Source organism: Dipodomys merriami, unplaced genomic scaffold (genome assembly GCF_024711535.1).
Source record: "Dipodomys merriami isolate MVZ:Mamm:240054 unplaced genomic scaffold, mDipMer1.0.p SCAF_271, whole genome shotgun sequence".
Lineage (NCBI taxonomy): Eukaryota > Metazoa > Chordata > Mammalia > Rodentia > Heteromyidae > Dipodomys > Dipodomys merriami.
In genome coordinates, this window is record NW_027204171.1 from 455,843 (window position 1) to 477,103 (window position 21,261).

Here is a 21,261-nt window from a genome sequence, read left to right on the forward strand (position 1 = left end):
TCCTCCCAATAGTTGCTAAGTGTTTCCCCTCAAATACACTCCCAGTGCCTGTCTTTCAGTGATGACTGTCTCCTTCAATTCATGGCTACTCACAATTTTCACAAAACCCCTTTGCTGAAAAAAAAAACCCAAAAGGCCCGGTATGGTGGTGGTATACACCTGCAACTTTTTTTTTTTGTTGTTGTTGGTTGTGGGGCTTGAACTCTGGGCCTGGGCGCTGTCCTTCAGCTCTTCAGCTCAAGACTAGTGCTCTACCACTTGAGCCACAGCACCACTTCCAGTTTTCTGGTGGTTTATTGGAGATCAGAGTCTCACAGTCTCTCCTGCCCGGGCTGGCTTTGAACCGCGATCCTCAGATCTCAGCCTCCTGAGTAGCTAGGATGACAGGCGTGAGCCACAAGTGCCCGGCTTACACTTGCAACTCTTATCTGGCTAGTTGAGAGGCAAGCTCATGGAGGATTGAGGTTGGAGGCGAGGTAAAAGTTTGCGATCTCACCCAATAAAAGCTAGGTGTGTACCTCTCATCCTTCCCCACTTCCTGCTGGACCAGGGAAGGAGGAAGTCCAGCCCCCCCATTCCCCCTTCCCCCCCCCAGAACACCAGAAGTAAGAAAGGCAGGCAGGAGCAGCTGGCCAGGTTTGTGCTCGGCCTGTATTCACACAGAGACACGTGGCAGCTCACATTGAACAAAATGAGTAATAAAAATTGGCTTTAAATATGGAAAAACCAGGGCCCGGTCATCCCACGCTACCCTAACACTGGGACCAGGGTGGTTATCACAGTCTGAGAAGGGCCAGGGCTAGGGCCTGGGGTTCAGAGGCACGGCCTTACCCCACCCTTCACACTCTTACACACACACACACACACACACACACACTCACCAGCACACACAGGGAGGGATTATTGCTGGGCACATGTGTCTACTGTTAATGAGGGAATATTCTGGAATGTTGGAGAGCATGGGCCAGGGACACCGTTTCCCCTTCCGATGGCCTGGACCGGGACATTACTGAGCGATGTCTTCAGGAAGAGGCCCTAGGAGTGGAAAGGCTGAGGGACAGCTTGGGCAGTGGTCCAATGGGTCCTACAGTCCACCCGATCGCTCTGGTCACGTGTTAGCACAGGTGTAAGAGACCCAGACACCTGAACTCCAGCTCTGACAAGTGTGCAGCACTGGGCCGCAGGAGGTGGCCTGAATCCAAGGCAGCAAGGGCAGGTGCGAGTCTCGAGGTCAGTCCTGGCCCGTACCGTGCTGGGGATTCAGGGGTGCGTCCTGGCTACGCCTCAGTCCATCCAGGCTGGGCCTGAGAAACCCCAAGTTTGGCAGTGGTTCTTGCCCCCAGCTCTAGCTCTCCCAATGAAGGCTGGCTTCCCCCCCCCCTCATCCCGGGTGGGGGGGAGAGGGGTGGCGGGGAGCTGAGGCCGGGGTGCCACCTTCCTGTTGGGAGTTTGGAACGTTCTGGTTGCTATATACATTCGTACAAATACATAAATACACAGAGCCCCGCGCTCCGCACGGGGGAGCTGCAGGGACGCACCTTTGTCCCAGGGATGACCCACGCCTTGCCAAACCCAGCCAGGCCGTGGGCTGTGGGGTGTGTGTGGGGGACACACTTGAGTGGACGCTGGGGGGAAGACCACTGTGCAAAACTGTAAACAGCGCTGGAAAGAGCTGCTACCGCCAGCCGCCGGCGGGGGCTTCGGCCTGGGGGCTAGAGGCGGGTGGGGAGCTCTTCCTCGCTGTCGCTGCAGTTTCCACAGCAATCCTAGAGGGGGCAGGGAGACATGGAAGGAGAGAGGCAGAGCAGGCGCCGTTAGCCACCGGTGACGTCACCCACAACGGCAGTGATGTCACGCAGATCTTATGACGTCACACTGAGGTGATGCCACCGATCCAACGGTGACAGCACGGCGTGACGTCATATCTGCGTGATGCCACTGCTCTGCCAGGGTAGGCTGGGTACTGTCTAGCATCATGCCCTGGGATGGAAGCTCCCATGAAGGCCTGCAGCAGCAGCTCAGGCCAAACATGGGTGGCAACAGGGCAGAAGTTTTTTTTGTCGGTCATGGGGTTTGAACTCTGGGCCTGGGTGCTGTCCCTGCGCGAGTGCTCTACCCCTTGAGCCACAGCGCCACTTCCGGTCTTCGGAGTGGTTTATTGGAGATGACAAGTCTCACGGGACTTTCCTGCCCGGGCTGGCTTTGAACCGCGATCCTCAGATCTCAGCCTCCTGAGCAGCTGGGATGACAGGTGTGAGCCACCGGTGCCCGGCCAGAAGTGTGGTTTTGGGGGTTTGTTGTTGTTTTTTTTTTTGGGGGGGGCAACAGCGTGGCCTGAGGGATGGGGGGCTCCCAGGGCGAGGCTTCGGTCCAGTCCTTGGACAGAGGCCGGGCACAGGGAGACGTATGGCGTGCAATGCCAGCAGCCTGGGGGGAGGGGGAGGACGCAGGGCACCTCAGAGACAGAGAGGGGACCACGGGGTGGGCGGGGGGGGGGGAGAAGGGGGGGAAGCGGGCACCAGACTTCTTTCTCCCACATCTCTCCTCTGCCATGGAAGGGCTGCCCGGGGGCTCCCCGAAGCCAGGCCACAAAGGCCAACCTACGGGGAGCCCACACTGCTCACCTCTGGAAAGAGAAAAGAGGCCATGAGCCTAGCCAGGGGGCAGGGAATGGGGGGGGGATGAGGCCAGAGACTCTGGACCCCCAGGCAGGGCCTCTCCCAACACAGGGGGGGCACTGGCTCTGCCTCCCCTCCCCCTCCCACCCCCCCTGAGCCCAGCTGGGGTCCAGACGGGACGCTGCTGCAGGGCTCACCTGGCGGCTGAAGAGTCTCTGTAGCAGGCCCTTCTTGGGGGGTGGAGGCGGCTGGCCCTTCCAGTCTAAGTCGGGGGGAACTGAGCCATCCAGCCCGAAGACATTCAACTCCTGGAAGCACTCGGTCTCCACCATCTACCGAGAGCACCAGCTTGGCTGTGAGAGCCGCACCTGTCCCCCCCACCCCCCCGCCCCCCAGCCATCGCTGTACAAGGCCTGCACCTCATTCTGCCAGGGAATGGGCACGCTGCCGGTGGCAAACTTCTGGTAGAAATCCTGGTCGGTGGGCTCCAGCTCCACGCCTTTCACCGTGGAGAACTGTTCAATATCCAGAACATCTTTGCAATAAATAGCCTGGGGCTAGAAGACAGAGGCAAGGGTCAGGCAAGAGATACGTGCGTGTGCGTGCATGTGCGCATGATCTCGAACTCACACAGAGACGAAAGACACACACACACACACACACACACACACACACACACACACAGAAGTTGTGTGTGTGTGCACACCAGTACTGGGGCTTGCACTCAGAGTCTGGGTCCCTTAGTTATTTCTCTCAAGGTTGGTGCTCTACCACTTGAGCCACAGCTCCACCTCTGGCTTTTTTTTTTTTTAATGGTTACTCAGAAACAAGAGTCTCATGGACTTTCCTGCCCAGGCTGGCTTCAAATCACAATCCTCAGGATTTCTGCCTCCTGAGTAGCTAGGATGACAGGTGTGAGTCACTGTCATCTGGTAAGCATTCATAATTCTATGCTTCGATAGGTATCAAGAGAAATTATATCTGTCCACACTAACACTTGTACTAAAATGTACACTAAAGTCAACCATGGTGCTGGGTGCAAGTGGCTCATGTCTATAATCCCAGCTACTCAGGAGGCTGAGATCTGAGGATCGGGGTTCAAAGCCAGCCTGGGCAGGAAAGTCTATGAGACACTCATCTCCAATAAACCACCAGAAAACCGGAAGTAGCACTGTGACTCAAAGTGGTAGAATGCTTGCCTTGAGCAAAAAAGCTCTGGGACAGTGCTGAGGACCTGAGTTCAAGCCCCAGGACTGATTAAAAAAAAAAAAACACAAAGTCAGGCATGATGCCAAGTACCTGTAGTCTCAACTATTTCGGAAGCTGAGCCAGGAGGAACACTTGAACCATGAGTTCAAGACCAGCCTGGGTATGACATCAAGACTCAAGGGGAAAAAAAAAGTCCAGGGGCTGGGAAGGTGGCTCAGCGGTAGAGCGCTTGCCTTGCATGCATGAGGCCCTGGGTTCGATTCCTTAGCACCATATATACAGAAAAAGCCGGAAGTGGCGCTGTGGCTCAAGTGGTAGAGCGCTAGCCTTGAGCTGAAGAGCTGAGGGACAGCGCCCAGGCCCAGAGTTCAAGCCCCACGACCAACAACAACAACAACAACAACAAAAGTCCACAGTAGGAGTTTATAGGCCCAAACTGGAAATGCCTAATGTGTATCAACTTTAGAATGAATAAATAAAATATACTATACATATAGTGGAATATTATCCAGCCTTAAAGAAAAATATCAATATTATGCTAGAACATAGATGAGCCTTAAAAACATGCTAAAAGGAGCCAGTCATAAAGAACCATGCAGATTACATGCATATACAAAATGTGCAGACGAGGGATATGTACAGGCAGAAAGATTAGTGATTGCTAGGAACAGAAACAGGGCAGAATGGGGAAAGACTGCTAATGAAAACATTCTAAAACTTATTGCAGTGACAGTTAAACAATTCTTTTTTTTGTCAGTTGTGGGGCCTGAACTCTGGGCCTGGGCGCTGTCCCTCAGCTCTTGAGCTCAAGGCAAGCGCTCTACCACTTGAGCCACAGCGCCACTTGCGGCTTTTTCTGCTTATGTGGTGCTGTGGAATTGAACCCAGGGCCTCGTGCATGCAAAGCAAGCGCTCTACCACTGAGCTACCTTCTCAGCCCACAATTCTTTTTCTTTAGAGGTCATGGGGCTTGAACTCAGAGCCTGTGTACTGTCCCTGAGCCTTTTCTTTTTCCTGCTCAAAGCTAACGTTCTACCGCTTTGAGCCACAGTGCCACTTCTGGTTTTCTGGTGGTTAATTGGAGATAAAGAGTTTCACTGATTTTCTTGCCTGGGCTGGCTTTGAACTGAGATCTTTAGATCTCAGCCTCCTGAGTATATAGGATTACAGGCATGAGCCACCGGTGCTTGGCTGAATAATTCTTGAGTAAACTAGAAGCCACTGAATTGTGTGTGTGTGTATATATATATATTTTGGTGCTGGTCCTGAGGCTTGAACCTGGGCACTGTCCCTGAGCTTTTGGGCTCTACCACTTTGAGCCACACTGCCATTTTTTTTTTTTTTTTTTTTTGTAATTAACTGGTGCCAAGAGTCTCACGGACTTTCCTGCCTGGGCTGGCTTTGAACTGTGATCCTCAGATCTCAGCAGCTGGGAAGATAGGACTGAGCCATTGATGCCCAGCTTGAACTGTACATTTTGTATGGATAGATTGTAGGCTGTGTGACTCTTGTTCTGAAGCTTTTCATCTAGTGCTTCTACAAAGTCCAACTCCCAGGCACTGATTTGATCTCTAAGTCTGAACTACAGATCCAGAAATATACTTGAGCAGTAATCCCAGCCTCAGAGTGAGGCTCACGCAGTCAGGCTTGCTTGAATCAGGAAATGCCCCGTGGAGACCTAAGGGACTCCCCCTTACATCCACACCTGCTCTAGCCACCCCACGTTCCTGCTGAACCCCCAAGGTCCCAGTCATGCTCTGAATGGCATTCCATCTTTCCTACACATACTGGCCCTAGCCACTCAAATGCCATGCTCCTTGAAGCTAGCTCCCTGGATGGGGCTCTGCCCCAGGACTCTTGTCTGAATGCTCAGGTCTCCCCCCCACCCCCAAAATCTGGAGCTGGCTCCCTCCTTTTTTTCACGTATTTTCAGTTGCTGTCTAACCAATTCCAGAGGACGCCCCGTCTAGAACTTCTAAGGCTCCCTCCATCCTTGTTTTCTTAGCCTTCTCTATTTTTCTTTGTCAGAGTTAGCATTAGCTGCAATTCTATTGGTTTAGTTTGGTGTTCTCTTCATAGAACGCAAGCACCGCGCTGGGTCCTGTGGACCTCATTATCTCCGAGTTCTGGCCTATGTGGGCACTCAGATAGTTGTCAAACGAATAAAGAAACACATGTGGAATGCAGCCCTCAACCAGACCTACCTGTGATCATCTGAGGCCTTCCCCAAGTGACAGTTCACCCAACACCCCCAAGAAGGAGGCAAGCACATGACCTGCTCCCGGCCAATCAGAACCTCCCTATGGCCTGGATTCGGGAGGAGACATGACCCAAAGGCTACAGCAGCCAGGGAATAGACCGGCTGAGGTTGGCCCCATGCTGAGACATTTTGGCCAATCCAAATCAATACACTCCATGTTGAGCTTAAGGAAGTTGGAGCTGGAATCTGATGGTTGAGGAATGCTTGGCCTACAGCAAAAGTGACCTGATGAATGGAAGGCAGTCAACCGGGGCTGGGAAGGTGGCTTAGGGGTCGAGTGCTTGCCTAGCATGCAGGAAGTCCTGGGTTCCATTCCTTAGTACCACAGACACAGAAAAAGCCGGAAGTAGTCTTGTGGCTCAAGTGGTAGAGTGCTAGCCTTGAGCACAGATAGGCTCAGGGACAGTGCCCGGACCCTGAGTTCAAGCCCTAGGGCTGGAAAAATTTAAAAAAAGAAAAAGGAAAAAAGAAAAAAAGGCAGGCAACCTACGATCTCCCTTTCTGACACCAGGACTTTTACCCCCCCCCACATTAGAATATCCTTCCCCCCCACAGGTACCAGTGTTCAAATTCAGAACCTTGAACTCCTGCTCAGCGGGCACTCTACCCTTTAAGCCAGGCCTCCAGCCCCAGCTTTTTGCTAGTTCTTTTGGAGATGAGGTTCTCATGGACTTTTCCGGTCTGGGCTACCCTGGAACCTTGATCCTCCCCAAATCTCAGCCTCCTGAACAGTTATGATTGCAAGGCACAAGAGACACGGCAGCCCGGCTGCGATTTACACTGGGCACAGAGCTGCTCTGTCTGCAGGGATGGTTGAAGAGTGAAGATGACTCCAAGGCCCCGCCCAACCGCCCAGGCCCCGCCCAGACCCCACCCACAAGGCCATTTACACTGGGCACAGAGCTACTGTCTGCAGGGATGGTTGAAGAATGAAGATGACTCCAAGGCCCCGCCCACCCGCCCAGGCCCCGCCCAGACCCCACCCACAAGGCCCCGCCCACCCGCCAAGGCCCCGCCCACAAGGCCCTCCCACCGCCCAGGCCCCCGCCCACCCGCCCCAGGCCCCTCCCACTCACCCAGGCCCCTCCCACTCACCCGGGCCACGCCCACCCCGGGCCCCTCCCACCACAAGGGGCTAGCACTCACATCTGGCTTAAAGGGAGGTTCCAGCATGCCCGCTCCCAGCCGCTTGAAGTTCAGTTTCTTGAACAGGGGGTGTTCCTTCACTTCTCGGGCGCCACCCCCACGACACCCCAGGCGCTCGGCAGGGTCCTTGCTGAGGAGCTGCAGCAGGGCAGGGGTGGTCAGGGGGGTTCTTGGGTCTTGGGCAGGTGGATGGAGTGCGCCCAGCTCCACCCAGGCAGGTCAGGCCTGCAGCTCACGGCCCTACCTGGGAGCAGAGCGAGCGGGCTTGCGGGGAAAAGCGCTCGGAATATTCCTCAGGCACCTCCTTGACCAGCCTCTCCACCTCCTCCCGCTTGATCTTCTTCTTCCTCTGCTGGAAGGGCGACTGGCCGGCGATCATCTCGTACAGCAGGCAGCCCAGCGCCCACCAGTCAGGGCTGAACGTGTACCGCTCGTTCTTTACCACCTCTGGAGCTGGGGGGGGGACACAGGAGGCAGAGCTGGGGAGACCCCCTCCAGCCCTTGGGGGGGGCGCTCAGCACATGGGGAAATCGCCCACTGGCCAAGCACCCATGTCATGGGCTGGGTGAGAACCTCAGAAAGTAGAACACCCATCCCATTGTGAGACCCAGTGTAGCTCCTGGAGGTCACACCTGCGGTCCCCAGGACTAGGGGTTTGTTTTCGGTTTTGTCCTTCATAGGGCCTGGGCGCTGTCCCTCAGCTCTCCAGCTCAAGGCAAGCGCTCTACTACTTGAGCTACAGTACCACTTCTGGTTTTCTGGTGCTTTATTGGAGATAGGAGTCTCACAGTCTCTCCTGCCCAGGCTGGCTTTGAACCGCGATCCTCAGATCTCAGCCTCCTGAGTAGCTAGGATTACAGGCGTGAGCCACCAGCGCCCAGCCCTCTTTTCTTTTTTCACCTCATACTGTCTGGATTATTACACACTAGCAACCAAGTTATTATTATTATTATTATTTTATTGTTATTATTTTTGCCAGTCCTGGGGCTGGAACTCAGAGCCTGGGCACTGTCCCTGAGCTTCTTTTTGTTCAAGGCTAGCATGCTACCACTTGAGCCACAGCGCCACTTCTGGCTTTTTTCTGTGTATGTGGTATTGAGGAATCGAACCCAGGGTTTCATGCATGGTAGGCAAGCACTCTACCACTGAGCCACCTTCCCAGCCCCAACCAAATTATTTTTAAGAATCATTTTGACTTCAATATAAATTATAGGCCAAATTTAGCCCATGTAGCTACTGGGTAGGAAATTTAAAGGTTTCATAAGGAATCTGGGTTACTGAGAGCTCACACATGTTATCTTAGCTACACAAGAGGCTGAGATCTGAGCATCACGATTCAAAGCTAGCTTAGGCAGAAAAGTCTAAGACTTACATCACCAAATAACCAGTAAACACACACACACACACACACACACACACACACACACACACACACACAAAAGGGCTGGGAATGTGGCTTAGTGGTAGAGTGCTTGCCTAGAATGCATGAAGCTTTGGGTTCAATACCTCAGTATCACATACACAGAAAAAGTTGGAAGTGGCGCTGTGGCTCAAGTGGTAGAGCACCAGCCTTGAGGACAAGAAGCTCAGGGACAGCACCCAGGTAACTGAGTTGAAGCCCCAGTTTTGGCACACATGTGCACGCACATGCGCGTGCACGCATACACACACATACACACAAGATTTCTAAGAGAAAGAAGGCCAAGTGGTAAAAACTCCTACTGGCTGAAACTTCCTACCTTCCAGGAAGATAGCTGGTGGGTTTTCTTCACTTGACTATCTTCTTTTATCTCTAGGCTAAAAGGTAGCTCTGGTGTTTCACAATATAGAGAGGCTAAGGGGAGAGGAATACCTAATCCAGAACAGCCTAGCAGGCCACATGTAGACCCTGTAGGTAAGGGAACCTTGAAGTCATTTGCTTGTTTTGTTGTTGTTGGTTGTGGGCCTTGGACTCTGCGCCTGGGGGCTGTCCCTCAGCTCTTCAGCTCAAGGGTAGCATTCTACCACTTGAGCCACAGCACCATTTCCGGCTTTTTTGGTGTATGTGGTGCTGAGGAATGGAACCCAGGGCCTCATGCATGCAAGGCAAGCGCTCTACCACTGAGCCACCTTCCCAGCCTATCGCTTGCTTCTTAGATGTTTCCCATCAACTCTCCATGACTGTCTGCCTGTATTCATAATGTTTTTAATTTTAAGGATTTATACAGGGAGTTTCAAGTCAACCAGTCAGATTGTGAGTACAATGCATCTTGGTCACTGTCCCCCTTTCCGTCATTCTCCATTTCTCCCAACCCCATCTATACCTATTTAATAATTTCTGCATGGCCCATAAATGATATCACAAATACCCACAGGATTCTTGGTAGTCAAAAGGTTCCTTGCTAGAGCAGAGACCATCTACTGTGTCACAAAGTCCCCAGGGCACAATGAGATCACGTCTCAGTCTTTCCACCTGCCAGCACTTCACCAGGGCCCACCTACTCTCAGAACAAGCAGCTTAGGGGAGGACTTGGTTAGAACCACGGAAAAGATGGCTCACACCAGTAATCCTAGCTACTTGGGAGGTGAGATCTGAGGACTGAGGTTCATAACCACCTCGGGCAAGGAAGTTAGAGATGTGTATCTCAATTAGCCAACAAAAAGCTGGAAGTGGAGCTGTTGCTCAAGTGGTAGCGTGCTAGCCTTGAACAACAACAATAATAATTTAAAAAAAAGAGTTAAGGGACAGCACCCAGGCCTGAATGGAAGCCCCAGTGCCAGCACACACACACACAAAAAGGTTTCAATTCCTTTCTCCAATCCCTGGCGGCCCCCTGCTGGTCTAGCCAATCACAGGCAATCACAGATCTTCAAAAGGCATTTAGTGAATGCAGGCTGGTGTGTGGATCCTGGCTAGGTCTTGGTTTCTTTGTTGTTGTTTTTTGGTCGTCATGGGTCTTGAACTCTGGGCCTGGGCGCTGTCCCTCAGCTCTTCAGCTGAAGGCGAGCGCTCTACCCCTTGAGCCACAGCGCCACTTCCAGTTTTCCAGTGGTTCATTGGAGATCAGAGTCTCACAGACTTTTCCTGCCCGGGCTAGCTTTGAACCACAATCCTCAGAACTCAGCCTCCGGAGTAGCTAGGATGACAGGCGTGAGCCACTGGCACCCAGCTGGTTGCTTAACACCTCTGTAACAAGTGCACCCATGTGTCTGTTTTCTGTGTGAGGTCTCTCTGAACAGGAGACCCCCATCCAGTAGTTAGTGGGTGTGCTGGGCCGGAGGAAGACAACTTACCCATGTAGCCCACGGTCCCCACGCGACCCTTGATGGTCTGACCGTCGGGCACGTGCACAGCCAGCCCCAGGTCAGAGATGCGAATGTGGCCTGAAGAGAGAGAAAGCAGGCGCACGTTAAGGGGCTGGGAATTCCTCTCTCACCTGCCCGACCCTGGGCCTCTCGCCTCTCCACCCACCGTGGTCATCCAGCAAGATGTTCTCCGGCTTCAGGTCCCTGGAGGTGAGAAGGGAGGGTCAGAATCCACTCAGGAAAACAGGAAGCCACACAGGCCCACCCCACCTCCTACATGGTGCAGGGGGGGGGGGGGGCGGGAGGGCGGCGGCCCTTGGCTCCTAGTCAGACATGCAGCTCTGCATTCTCAGGGCAGCAGATGAAGGATCTGCAGGACAAAGACTCCCAGGAACTTTCTAGGCAAGTAAAAGGGGGCTCCAACTCTGAGGGTTCCCCTGAACACCACCAGAGGCCTTGCTCACCCGATACCGAGGAGCCCCCTCCGCTCCTCTACAATGTGGGGCTCTTCTCCCAGCCCCCTCTGGAAGCTTCTACGAGGCTAAGTTGAGATCATCACCAGTCACTCTCCTAACCAGAACGCTCCACTACTGAGTCAACCACCCAAAAGACAGGATCATTTCTGCTTCCCAGAAAAGGACAGGAAGTGGGGAGTGGGAAGCTGACGGGCCCGAGGTCACAGAGCAAAGGATAATAAAGTCAGAACTCAGGGCCAGGTATAGCCGGCTCACACCTGTCATCCTAACTACTCAGGAGACTGAGATCTGAGGATCACAGTTCGAAGCCAGCCCAGGCAGGAAAGTCTGGGAGACTCTTAATCTCCAATGGACCACTAGAAAACTGGAAGCGGGGGCTATGGCTCAAAGCCGTAGTATGCTAGCCTCGAACAAAAAGGCTCAGGGACAGCGCCCAGGCCCTGAGTCGAAGCGCTAGGACCAGTACCAAAATCAATCAATTAATCAAGCGATCGATCGATCAAAATTGACCAGACCCCCCCCCCAAAGCCTAGCTCTGAGGCTCTCAGGTCTGCTCACTGTAGGGGATTGTGGGGCCTGGACCCCCTGTTGTGGCTGGATACCGTATCTCCCATGGTACCACGGCACCCAGATGTTGCCCCTAGCAGGGAGGGAGATGGCGCAGGCCGCTTCTCCGCACCTGTAGACGATGCGCTCCCGGTGCAGGTCCTCCAGGCCGCAGCAGATCTCAGCGGCATAGAAGACGGCCCGTGCTTCGGGGAAGCCAGCCTGGCCCATGTGGTAGATGTGGAACTTGAGATCCCCTCCATTCATCAGCGTGAGCACCAAGCAAAGTGCGTCCTTGGTCTCATAGGCGTAGGCTAAGCTCACCTGCGGTCAGGGGGACCCCAGTCCTCAGGCAGGGGCCCTGGGGCTGATGCCAGCCACAGAAATACCCTGCTAGGATGCCCACGCTTCCCGAGCCTGGCGTCTATACCCCCCATCCCAGCCTCCCTGGGCACGGAGGGGGGCAGGGCAGAGACTTCAGCCCAGCCGGGAGGGAGGCGAGCAGGGAGCTGGCATTGGATCAGGGGAAAGGAGAGATCTTTCTGTACTCACTACGAATCTACTGTTCACTTTCTCCAGGATCTGCTTCTCGTTGAGGGCCATGGCCTCCCCTTTCCGCTTCTTGATCCGTTTCTTCTCCAGCTTCTTGCAGGCATACATCTTGCCTGTGGCCCGCACCTGGCAGGCGCACACCTGTGGCCGGGGTACATGGGGCAAATGGCGGGCCGGCCCTTGCCTGCCCTGGGGGGTGGAAATGGTCCAAGCCCACCCAACACCACCATGGGCACATTGCCAGGGGGGCACTGGCCTGGCCACTCACCTCCCCAAAGCCACCTTTGCCCAGGACTCGGTACTGCCGGAAGGTGTTTTTGGTCACTGGCTGCCTGTAAAGGAAAAGGAGTGAATGTGGGCTGAGCTGGCGGGGGAGGGGGGAGGGGAGGGGAGGGGGGAGGGGGGAGGGGAGGGGAGGGGGGAGGGGGGAGGGGAGGGGGGGAAGGTTCGAGACCCCCCGAGGAAAGCCAGGCTGAGATCTGAGGATCGTGGGTCAAAGTCAGCCTGAGGCAGATAAACGCAAAAGATTTGGTGGTGGTGGTGGTGGTAGTCATGGGGCTTGAACTCTGGGCCTGGGCGCTGTCCCTCAGCTCTTCAGCTCAAGGCTAGTGCTCTACCACTTGAGCCACAGCGCCACTTCCAGTTTTCTGGTGGTTCATTGGAGATCAGAGTCTCACAGACTTTCCTGCCTGGGCTGGCTTTGAACTGTGATCCTCAGATCTCAGCCTCCTGAGTAGCTAGGATGATAGGCGTGAGTCACCGGTGTCTGGCTCCTAAAAGACTTTTATCTCCAACTCACCAACAAAAAGCCAGAAATGGACCAGGCCACCCCCGTGGCTCACGCCTGTCATCTTAGCTACTCAGGAGGCTGAGATCTGAGGATTGTGAGGTTCAAAGCCAGCCTAGGCAGAAAAAGTCTGTGATATTCATATCTCCAATTAACTACCAAAAAGCCGGAAGTGGAGGTGTGGCTCAAGTGGTAGAGCTCCAGTCCTGAGCAAAGAAGCTAAGGGACAGAGCCCAGGCCCTGAATTCAAGTCCTAGTACACATTCACACACACACACCACACACACACACACACACACACACACACACACACACACACACACACACACACACACACACACACACACACACACACACACACACACACCATAAGAAGCCCAGGCCCTGAATTCAAGTCCTAGTACACATTCACACACACACACACACACACACACACACACACACACACACACACACACACACACAACACACACACACACCCCATAAGAAGCCCAGGCCCTGAATTCAAGTCCTAGTACACATTCACACACACACACACGAAGCCCTGGTGACCTGACCTGGCCTTTCCTAGCCAGCCTGAGGGGAGCTCACCTTTCCAGCCATTTCCACTGCAGAAAACGATTGAAGTAGATGCTATCGAGGTAGTCAGCAAAAGGGGCCACGCTTAGGTACTCATGGGTCAACCTGGTGAAGGAAGGACCGGCTACAGGTCAGCCACGGGCCCTCGATTCTCAGCTCGAGTCAGGCCTCCTTGATGCTCATACTCAACCCACCAAGCCCCATCCTGGGCCAGCCCTCCCGCTAAGCCAGTCAGCAGGAGTCGCCAGCATCCCCGAGCTGCCGCTTGAGGATGCTTGGGACCGCCAGGGGACACTGTCAAGGTCAAAAGCAGGGACAAAGCCGAGGCCTGCCAAAGCCCCTTTCCCCAGCCTAGCTCCAAGCTGGCGGGCAGGAAGACTTACCGGGTCAGCTCCTGGAAGAGGTCTTTACAAGGTCCCTGCTCCAGCCGCTGAGCACAATTAGTGACCAACTGCCGAGGGACCTCGGGGATGAGGTCAGGACCCTGGGGACAAACCAGAGACAGGTCAGTGCCAATGGGTGCCAGGGAAATCCGTGGGGCAGGTAAGTGCCTCAGCTGGCTGGTGGCTAGACTCCCTTTCTGTCACCTTCATCTTTTGTTTGGGTTGATCATGGGGTTTGAACTCAGGGCCTGGGCGCTGTCCCTGAGCTCTTCAGCTCAAGGTGAGCTCTCTACCACTTGAGCCACAGCGCCACTTCCAGTTTGCTGGTGGTTCACTGGAGATAGAGAGTCTCTGGGACTTTCCTGCCCGGGCTGGCTTTGAACCTCGATCCTCAGATCTCAGCCTCCTGAGTAGCCAGGATGACAGGCCTGAGCCGCTGGTGCCCAGCTGTTTCCTCTCTCTGGAGGCTGAGCTGGTTAAGACAGTTGCTTGGCCTCTGCCTGCCCTCCTCCACTCCCCTACATTCCCCCCCCCCTTTGTGCCTAGACCCCTGCGGCTGTCCATGTCCATCCTCACCGTATGGCTCAGAAAATTCTGCATGAGCCGCCGCCCGCAGGCCTTCCTCTTCTCATCGGGGGTCACTTCGTACTCGGCCTGAGGTAGAGGAGGCAGAGGAGCTGAAGGCTGGGCAAAGCCTCCAGCTTTGTGTGGGGGTGTTTGGGGGAGCCAGGGGGAACCTCGGATCCGGCATCTCTGCCTGGCCTGGCTGCTGGGCTGGGGCACGGGAAGGGCCCCACTCACCACCCCATCCAGGAAGGCAGTGCAGCGGGTCAGCTCGGGCCTCGTGGCGCAGAACTCTCGGAAAAGCAGGCGCCCAATGGGCTGCCGTTCACACAGGCTGTGGTAGTCTCGCTCTGTAGGTAGAGATGGGGGTCACAGACCTGAGGGTCACTGGTAACCGGTGGTGTGGAAGCACACCACCAAGCCCCCCTGGACCCCCAACTGCTCCGAGCCTAGCAGTGTGGCAACCGCCATCTCCCTGAAGTGGGCACTACAATGGCGAGTCCCAACTGAGCTCAGGAGTAGAAGGCCCAGAGAGGTTAAGAAGTAAGTTCGACGTCACCCAGCCAGGAATCTAGGCTCCAGGGCTCAGGCCTTCCTCCCCTTGTTGCCTCCTTGGTTCTCACGGACTTGCCTATGTCACCGATCTGGGGTTTGGGTGCGGTCTGGAAGGTTCCAGACCAGCCGGGGTTAGGCCAGGCCTACTACCCACACCTGTTGCCTGCCTGGCGAAAGTGTGAGAGGAAGCTGTGGTTTTCTCTGCTTACGGCTGGGCCTCCTTCCCAGGCTGTGGAAGCAGCCCCCCCCCCTGTGGGTACACTCTGCCCACACGCTGCCCATCAGAGAAGGCTGGGTCACCCTTCCTTGGTGCCCAGTCATGGGGGCCAATGCTAAGAACACAAGAACTGGGGACTGGGGCCCATCTGGTCCCAGCCAGAAGATACTATCACCCCGCTGGGCTTGGCTGGGTGCTCCCAACCGTTAACGCTAGGGGCTTCTCCTCCCGGCCCAGGGGTCCGGCTGGCCTGGCTTCCTCCCAGACTGCCCCCCACCTGGCCCCACCCTCAGCCCACGCCCGCCCACTCCCACTGATGCCCGGCAGAGTCGCCGATGGCTTGCTGTCCTCCGCCCATTCCAGGCCTAGGAAGTGAAACTGAGCCGGGTGGAGTCCCCATCTTCCTGATCACTGGGCCCCTCCAGTACCCTACGGGGGCAAAGGCAAGCAGGGGGGTACCCCTAGCAGCAGGGGTCAACCCCCCTCAACACCGGCTTCAGCATCCCGCCCCCTCCCCCCCAAGTCTTCACCCACACTCACCAAGGTTGAGGCGCAGCTCCTCACACTGGCTGATGTGGGGGAACTGAAGCATCTGCCGCCATTTCTTGCTCTTGCCTTTGCGATTGCCACCACCGCCTGTGGACACAACCGGGCATCCTTGGGCGTCCAGCGCATGCGCACCACCACCACGCTGCCCGCCAAAGGCCCGAGTTGGTCCAGAGGCCTTCAGGGCCCAATCAAGACACAGCCTGCTGCCTGGGGGGAGGGGGAGGGGGGTGCCTTCCTCTCTGCATGTTCCAGCATGGTCATGTGGTCCTCCCAGGCCCTTCTTGGAGAGCAAACAAGGGGAGAGCAAAGCTACTGGGCAGCACCTTGCTTACAACTGCTTACTCAAGGCCCACCAGGGACAGCTCAAGGACATACGGCCTGTGTCCAAAAGAGGCCAGGGGCAGAGCTGGCTACTCCAGGGAGGCATCTGTCACCAAGCTCTTCATCAGTGCTATTGCCTTTTGCCTCTCCCAAGCAAGGTAGGCTGGCACTCAGGAGATATCTCCTATCTGGTTCACAGGGCTTTCCTAGGCCTGATGGCCTTGTTTTGACCCGGCTGACACCTAGACCACGGAAGTACAACCCAATTCCAATTGATTTCCCGCTCGCCGATCGGCAGGATCGCTGACTCCTTGGGGCCAGCGCTTCTGAGTTTTCAAAAGTCAGCTGGAAATTGGATTAAGAAATCAACCCACTGCAGGCAAATCCATAAAGCACGTCAGAGAGCCGATGAGTGCGTAGGCCACGAGCAGTGGAAGGAACCAGAAGCTTGGAGCCTCACAGAGCTGAGGCTCATCGCTCTCAACTTTTCCATGTGTCCTCAGATCCGCAGCCATCTCCACGTATGACAGACAGGGCCGGGAAGAGGCTGGAGCCAGCAATCGGTGGCTCACGCCTGGCAACTCTGGATCTCAGATCGAAGCCAACCCAAGCAGGGTAATCCATCCATAAAACTGGTTGGTTTGGCCGAGCGCCGGTGGGTCACGCCTACCATCCTAGCTACTCAGGAGGCTGAGATCTGAGGATCGCGGTTCAAAGCCAACCAGGGCAAGAAAGTCCGTGAGACTCTTATCTTCAATGAACCACTAGAAAACCGGAAGTGGCGCTAAGGCTCAAGCGGAAGAGTGCTCACCTTGAGCTGAAGAGCACAGGGACAGCGCCCAGGCCCAGAGTTCATACCCCACAACCAACCAAAAAACAAAACAAAACAAAAAAAACCCCACACAACTGATTGGTTCACTGTTGTTGTTTTTGTCAGTCCTGGGGCTTGAACTTACAGCCTGGATGCCATCCCTAGGCTCTATTGTTCAAAGCTAGTGTTCTAGCCCTTTGACTACAGCTCCACTTCTGGCTTTTCAGTGATTCGTTGGAAATAAGAGTCTCATGGAGGGGCTGGGAAGGTGGCTCAGTGGTAGAGTGCTTGCCTTGCATGCATGAGACCCTGAGTTAGGTTCCTCAGCACCACATAAATAGAAAAGGCCAGAAGTGGTGCTGTGGCTCAAGCAGTAGAGCACTAGCCTTGAGCTGAAGAGCTGAGGGTCAGCGTCCAGGCCCAGAGTTCAAGCCCCATGATCAACCAAAAAAACAAAAAAAAGAGTCTCATGGATTTTTCTGCCTGGGCTGGCTTTGAATTGTGATCCTCAGATCTCAGCCTTTTGAAAAGCTGGGATGACAGGCGTGAGTCACTGGCACCCAGGTCCATGAGACTCTTAATTGGAGACTCTTATCTCCAAATGTGGCTAAAAGCCAGAGGTGGAGGCGTGGCTCAAGTGGTAGAGCACTAGCCTTGAGTGAAAAAAGCCAAGTGAAACAGAGAGGCCCTGAATTCAAAACCTAGTACTGGCAACACACACACACACACACACACACACACAGAGGTAGGCCCCTGCTCAAAGAACTCGGTGGTTACAAAGCTGGGTGCTGGAATCCTAATTACTCAGCAGACTGAGATCTAAGAACCACAGTTTGAAGCCAGCCCAGGTGGGAAAGTCCATGAGACTCTTATCTCCAAGAAACCACTCAGAAAGCCAGAAGTGGCGCTGTGGCTCAAGTGGTAGAACGCTTGCCTTGGGCTGAAGAGCTGAGGGGCAGCGTCCAGGACCTGAGTTCAAGCCCAAGGACCCAAAACAAAAACAAACAAAATCAACTCAGTTCTAGCTTTAGAGAACCATTTTTCCTTGCCTGGCCTCAGTTTCCCATCTAGCCTGGGTACAAGTAGATAGTATAAAAGAAGTGTGTAGCCAGGTGCCGGTGGCTCACGCCTGTCATCCCAGCTACTCAGGAGGCTGAGATCTGAGGTTCATGGTTCAAAGCCAGCCCAGGCAGGAAAGTCCATGAGACTCTGATCTCCAATAAACCACGCAGAAAGCCGGAAGTGGCGCTGTGGCTCAAGTGGTAGAGCGCTTGCCTTGGGCTGAAGAGCTGAGGGGCAGCGCCCAGGACCTGAGTTCAAACCCCATGACGGACAAGAAAAAGAAAGAAAGAAAGAAAAAAAAGAAGTGTCTATCTGCCTTTTAAGGAGGGCAGGTCTGGGTCCTTCCGTGGGCTCCCCAAGGAAGCTGTCCAGAGGAGGAAGTGTTGCAGGCTCCCCTTGAGAAACTTGCCGGCCGCCCTGGGGTACCCTGTACCCCATTTGCACTGATCATTGCTTCACTGACAGCGACAAGATTTCTACCCTTCAACCCCCTAACCCCGGGGCAAGGCCTTCCCAGAAGGGGAACTCTTCCCCCACTCTACCCCAGCCCTCCCCCCCTTTCTCACCCAGCCTGCCATCCGCCTCCCCCCCTCCTCCCCAGCAGCTACTTCCTCCCCACCCCCACCCCTCCTCCCAGCCACATCAAGGCAAAAGCAAAGTCACATGCAAATATCCTGTCCTGGAACTCACTGCCCCTCGGTGGGGCTCCCCTTTACCCTGTACCCTCTTCCCCCCCTACCCCCACTCCCACCCCTGCTTCTTTAAGTCCTTGGAAAAGGAAGGAAGAAGATCCAGTTGAAGGGATTGAACCCAACTTCATGAGAAAACTGAGGCTCTGAGCCAGGAGTTATTTCCCCCACCCCCCGCCCCCCCTACCCCGTCCCCAAGATCGGGGAGCAGAAGCAGAATTCAAACCCAGCTCTCACAACTCTGACTTCAAACACACCCAGCACTTCCCAAGGGCCCAAATCTACAACCAAACCAAGGATTATCAAACCACAATGGGGTCTCAGATCCCTTCAACGGTTACCTATTGGTCTGCTTGTGGCCTGATTCTGACACAGCCAATTCATGATTTATGACTTTGTGACACTGAAGACTTTCCAGCTACTTCATTAAAAAAAAAAAAAAAAAAGGGACTGAGAAGTTGGGCACCAATGACTCCTGTAATTCTAATTACTCAAGAAGCCGAGATCTGAGAATCTCAGTTTAAAGCCAGCCCAGGCAGGAAAGTCCATGACAATCCGATCTCCAATTATCTATCCAAAAAAAAAAAAAAATCCAAAAAAACCCAAAAGCTTGGAAGTAAAGCTGTGGCTCAAATGGGAGAGCACCAAGCTTGAATGAAAAAGCCAAGGCACAGAGCCCAGGCCCTGAGTGCAAGGCCCAGGACCGAACCATACATACACACAAAATCTGTCTAAAGCCACCCAGGTGGAAGGGTGGCAGACTGGGTGGGGTAAGGAGGCTGGGGTGGGGTGCACCAGTCCTCAGTCTGGCTACACCATCCCGCACTTTGACTACAACCCAACAAAGCTTATTCAAAGATGACCCTACTGTCTGGCCGGGCCAAACAGTGCCCTGCCACAGGCCTGAGGCCCCAGCTGACTGTAGCTTAGGAGAGGAGGCCTGGGCGGTCAGGCTTTCCCTACAACTCCTCCCGGGCTAGCTGGATGACAAGGCAGAACAGAATCAGCAGATGCCCCCAGAGGCTGAGAGGAAGGCCCAACCCCTGGACTCGATAAGGGACAGGAGATAAGACAGCTTCCTTGGGCAGTACAGGACTCAGCCTGCCTTGTTCGTTCTGTCCAGGAGCCCCTCCCTAACAAGCCCTGGGTGGGCAGAAGGCACCAGGTGCTGTACTGAGGGAGAGGGGAGAGAGGCTCCTCTGGGCTGCCTACAAACTGGCCTGGACATCCCACACCCCAGGCCTGGATCTAACACCGTCTCCCAAGGTAACTCTGCTCGGAGCCTGCTTCCTATTTGCAACATGGGGCAGACAGGTGAAGCGGATCAGTGAGGTTGTTACAGCCCGAAAGTGGAAAATACTCACGGATCTCCTGCTCTAGGATAGAATCTCCCCCCCCCCAAAAAAAGGGTCTTGTCCATGTCTCCCCAGCACCCTGGACAGAGGGGGCGGGGCGGGGATGTCCAGTGATTCATGTTACTAAGGTGGTTTATGGCAACTGAAGGGCACAAGAAATCACAAGGCAGGTAGGAGTGGATCTGGTCTCCTCTCCCTCCCCAGATGTTTGTTATCAGGCACCGGCTCCACATACACACACTTGAACATGCATAGGCACGCGCACACACACACACACACGCTCACTGGGTCCACACACAAGCCTTTAAACCGTAAAGCCCTAACAACAGCTCAGTACACATCTGGGGCTTCCTGAGAGCAAAACTCATTACCCATGCAACCCTGGTCTTCAGTGTCCCCGGGCTGTAAAGCAAGGGGGGGGGACAGTCCTGTTGGTGTCAGATGTGACCAGAAGTTACCCCCACACCGAGTCGATTATGCTCACAAAAACCTTCATTCATTCATTCATTCATTCTCCAGCCTGTATCTAATGACCAACTTTGTGCAGTCCTAAGGGTCTGGGCCCAGGCGGGGCACGTGGGGGCATCTTCTCTGCTCTCACCTGGAAGAGGCCTCTGGGACTCTCTCCCGGGGTTCGGGGCCCACTCTCCCCTCTCCTCCCCCCCTCCCTCCCGCCGCACCCCCCTCTCCCCGGGCCGGGGCGGCGGCCTGACCCCCGCCCCTTCCTGGGCCTCGCTCGGGCGGGCGGGCAGGTGCAGGGCGGGAGGCGGACAGGCTGGAAAGGGCTCGTGTCTGCGTGGGGTCCGGCCCGCAGAACCGGCGCTTCCAGGGCATCGCGGTGTGGGGGGGGGGTGCTGGGGTGCCCCGCGGGGCTCGGGGGGCCGCGAGTCCCCCGGGTGCCCGCACCCGGGCCCGGCCGCCGTGTCCGGCTTGCCTCACCTTCCCGGGCCTTGAGTAGCACCGTATTCGCTACGATGTTCTCGAGCTCCATGAGCTGCAGCGCCGCCCGGCCCGCCGGGCCGCGCCCCCGGCCGGAAGAGCCCCGCGAGAGCCGGGGGACCGACGGCGATCGGCGCGGCTCGGCTCGCAGTGACCGCGCCGCGGCCTCCGGGCCTCCCCGGCCGCCGCCGCCGCCCGCCGCGCACTCTCCGCCCCCTCCGGGGGCCAGCCGGGCTCTGCCCCGCCCCGCCCCGCCCTCTGTTTACTTTACCCGACCTATAACAGAGCGGATGCTCCCCGCGCCGTCTTCCTATTAGTCTGCTTCTCCATCTTACCCCGCCCACCTAGTCATCGATTG

General features: G+C 55.4%; 1 protein-coding gene across 2 annotated transcripts; it reads right to left on the minus strand.

The window, feature by feature from the left end:
• Positions 1 to 633: 633 nt before the first annotated feature.
• Positions 634 to 21,112, minus strand: Grk6 (G protein-coupled receptor kinase 6). Of its 2 annotated transcripts, none has more exons than XM_070036480.1 (16): positions 20,904 to 21,112; positions 15,718 to 15,813; positions 14,643 to 14,755; positions 14,418 to 14,495; positions 13,842 to 13,942; positions 13,471 to 13,563; positions 12,361 to 12,424; positions 12,093 to 12,233; positions 11,674 to 11,864; positions 10,685 to 10,722; positions 10,507 to 10,596; positions 7,478 to 7,686; positions 7,234 to 7,371; positions 3,038 to 3,175; positions 2,816 to 2,950; positions 634 to 1,766 (listed from the first exon to the last, which is right to left on the minus strand). In XM_070036480.1, the coding sequence occupies exons 1-16, from the start codon at positions 20,953 to 20,955 to the stop codon at positions 1,713 to 1,715; spliced, it is 1,731 nt and encodes a 576-aa protein (XP_069892581.1). In that variant the 5' UTR covers positions 20,956 to 21,112; the 3' UTR covers positions 634 to 1,712. The 2 variants fall into 2 exon arrangements, with proteins under 2 accessions (XP_069892581.1, XP_069892582.1); XM_070036481.1 differs by lacking the exon at positions 634 to 1,766 and adding an exon at positions 1,775 to 2,626.
• Between the last annotated feature and the right edge of the window lie 149 nt (positions 21,113 to 21,261).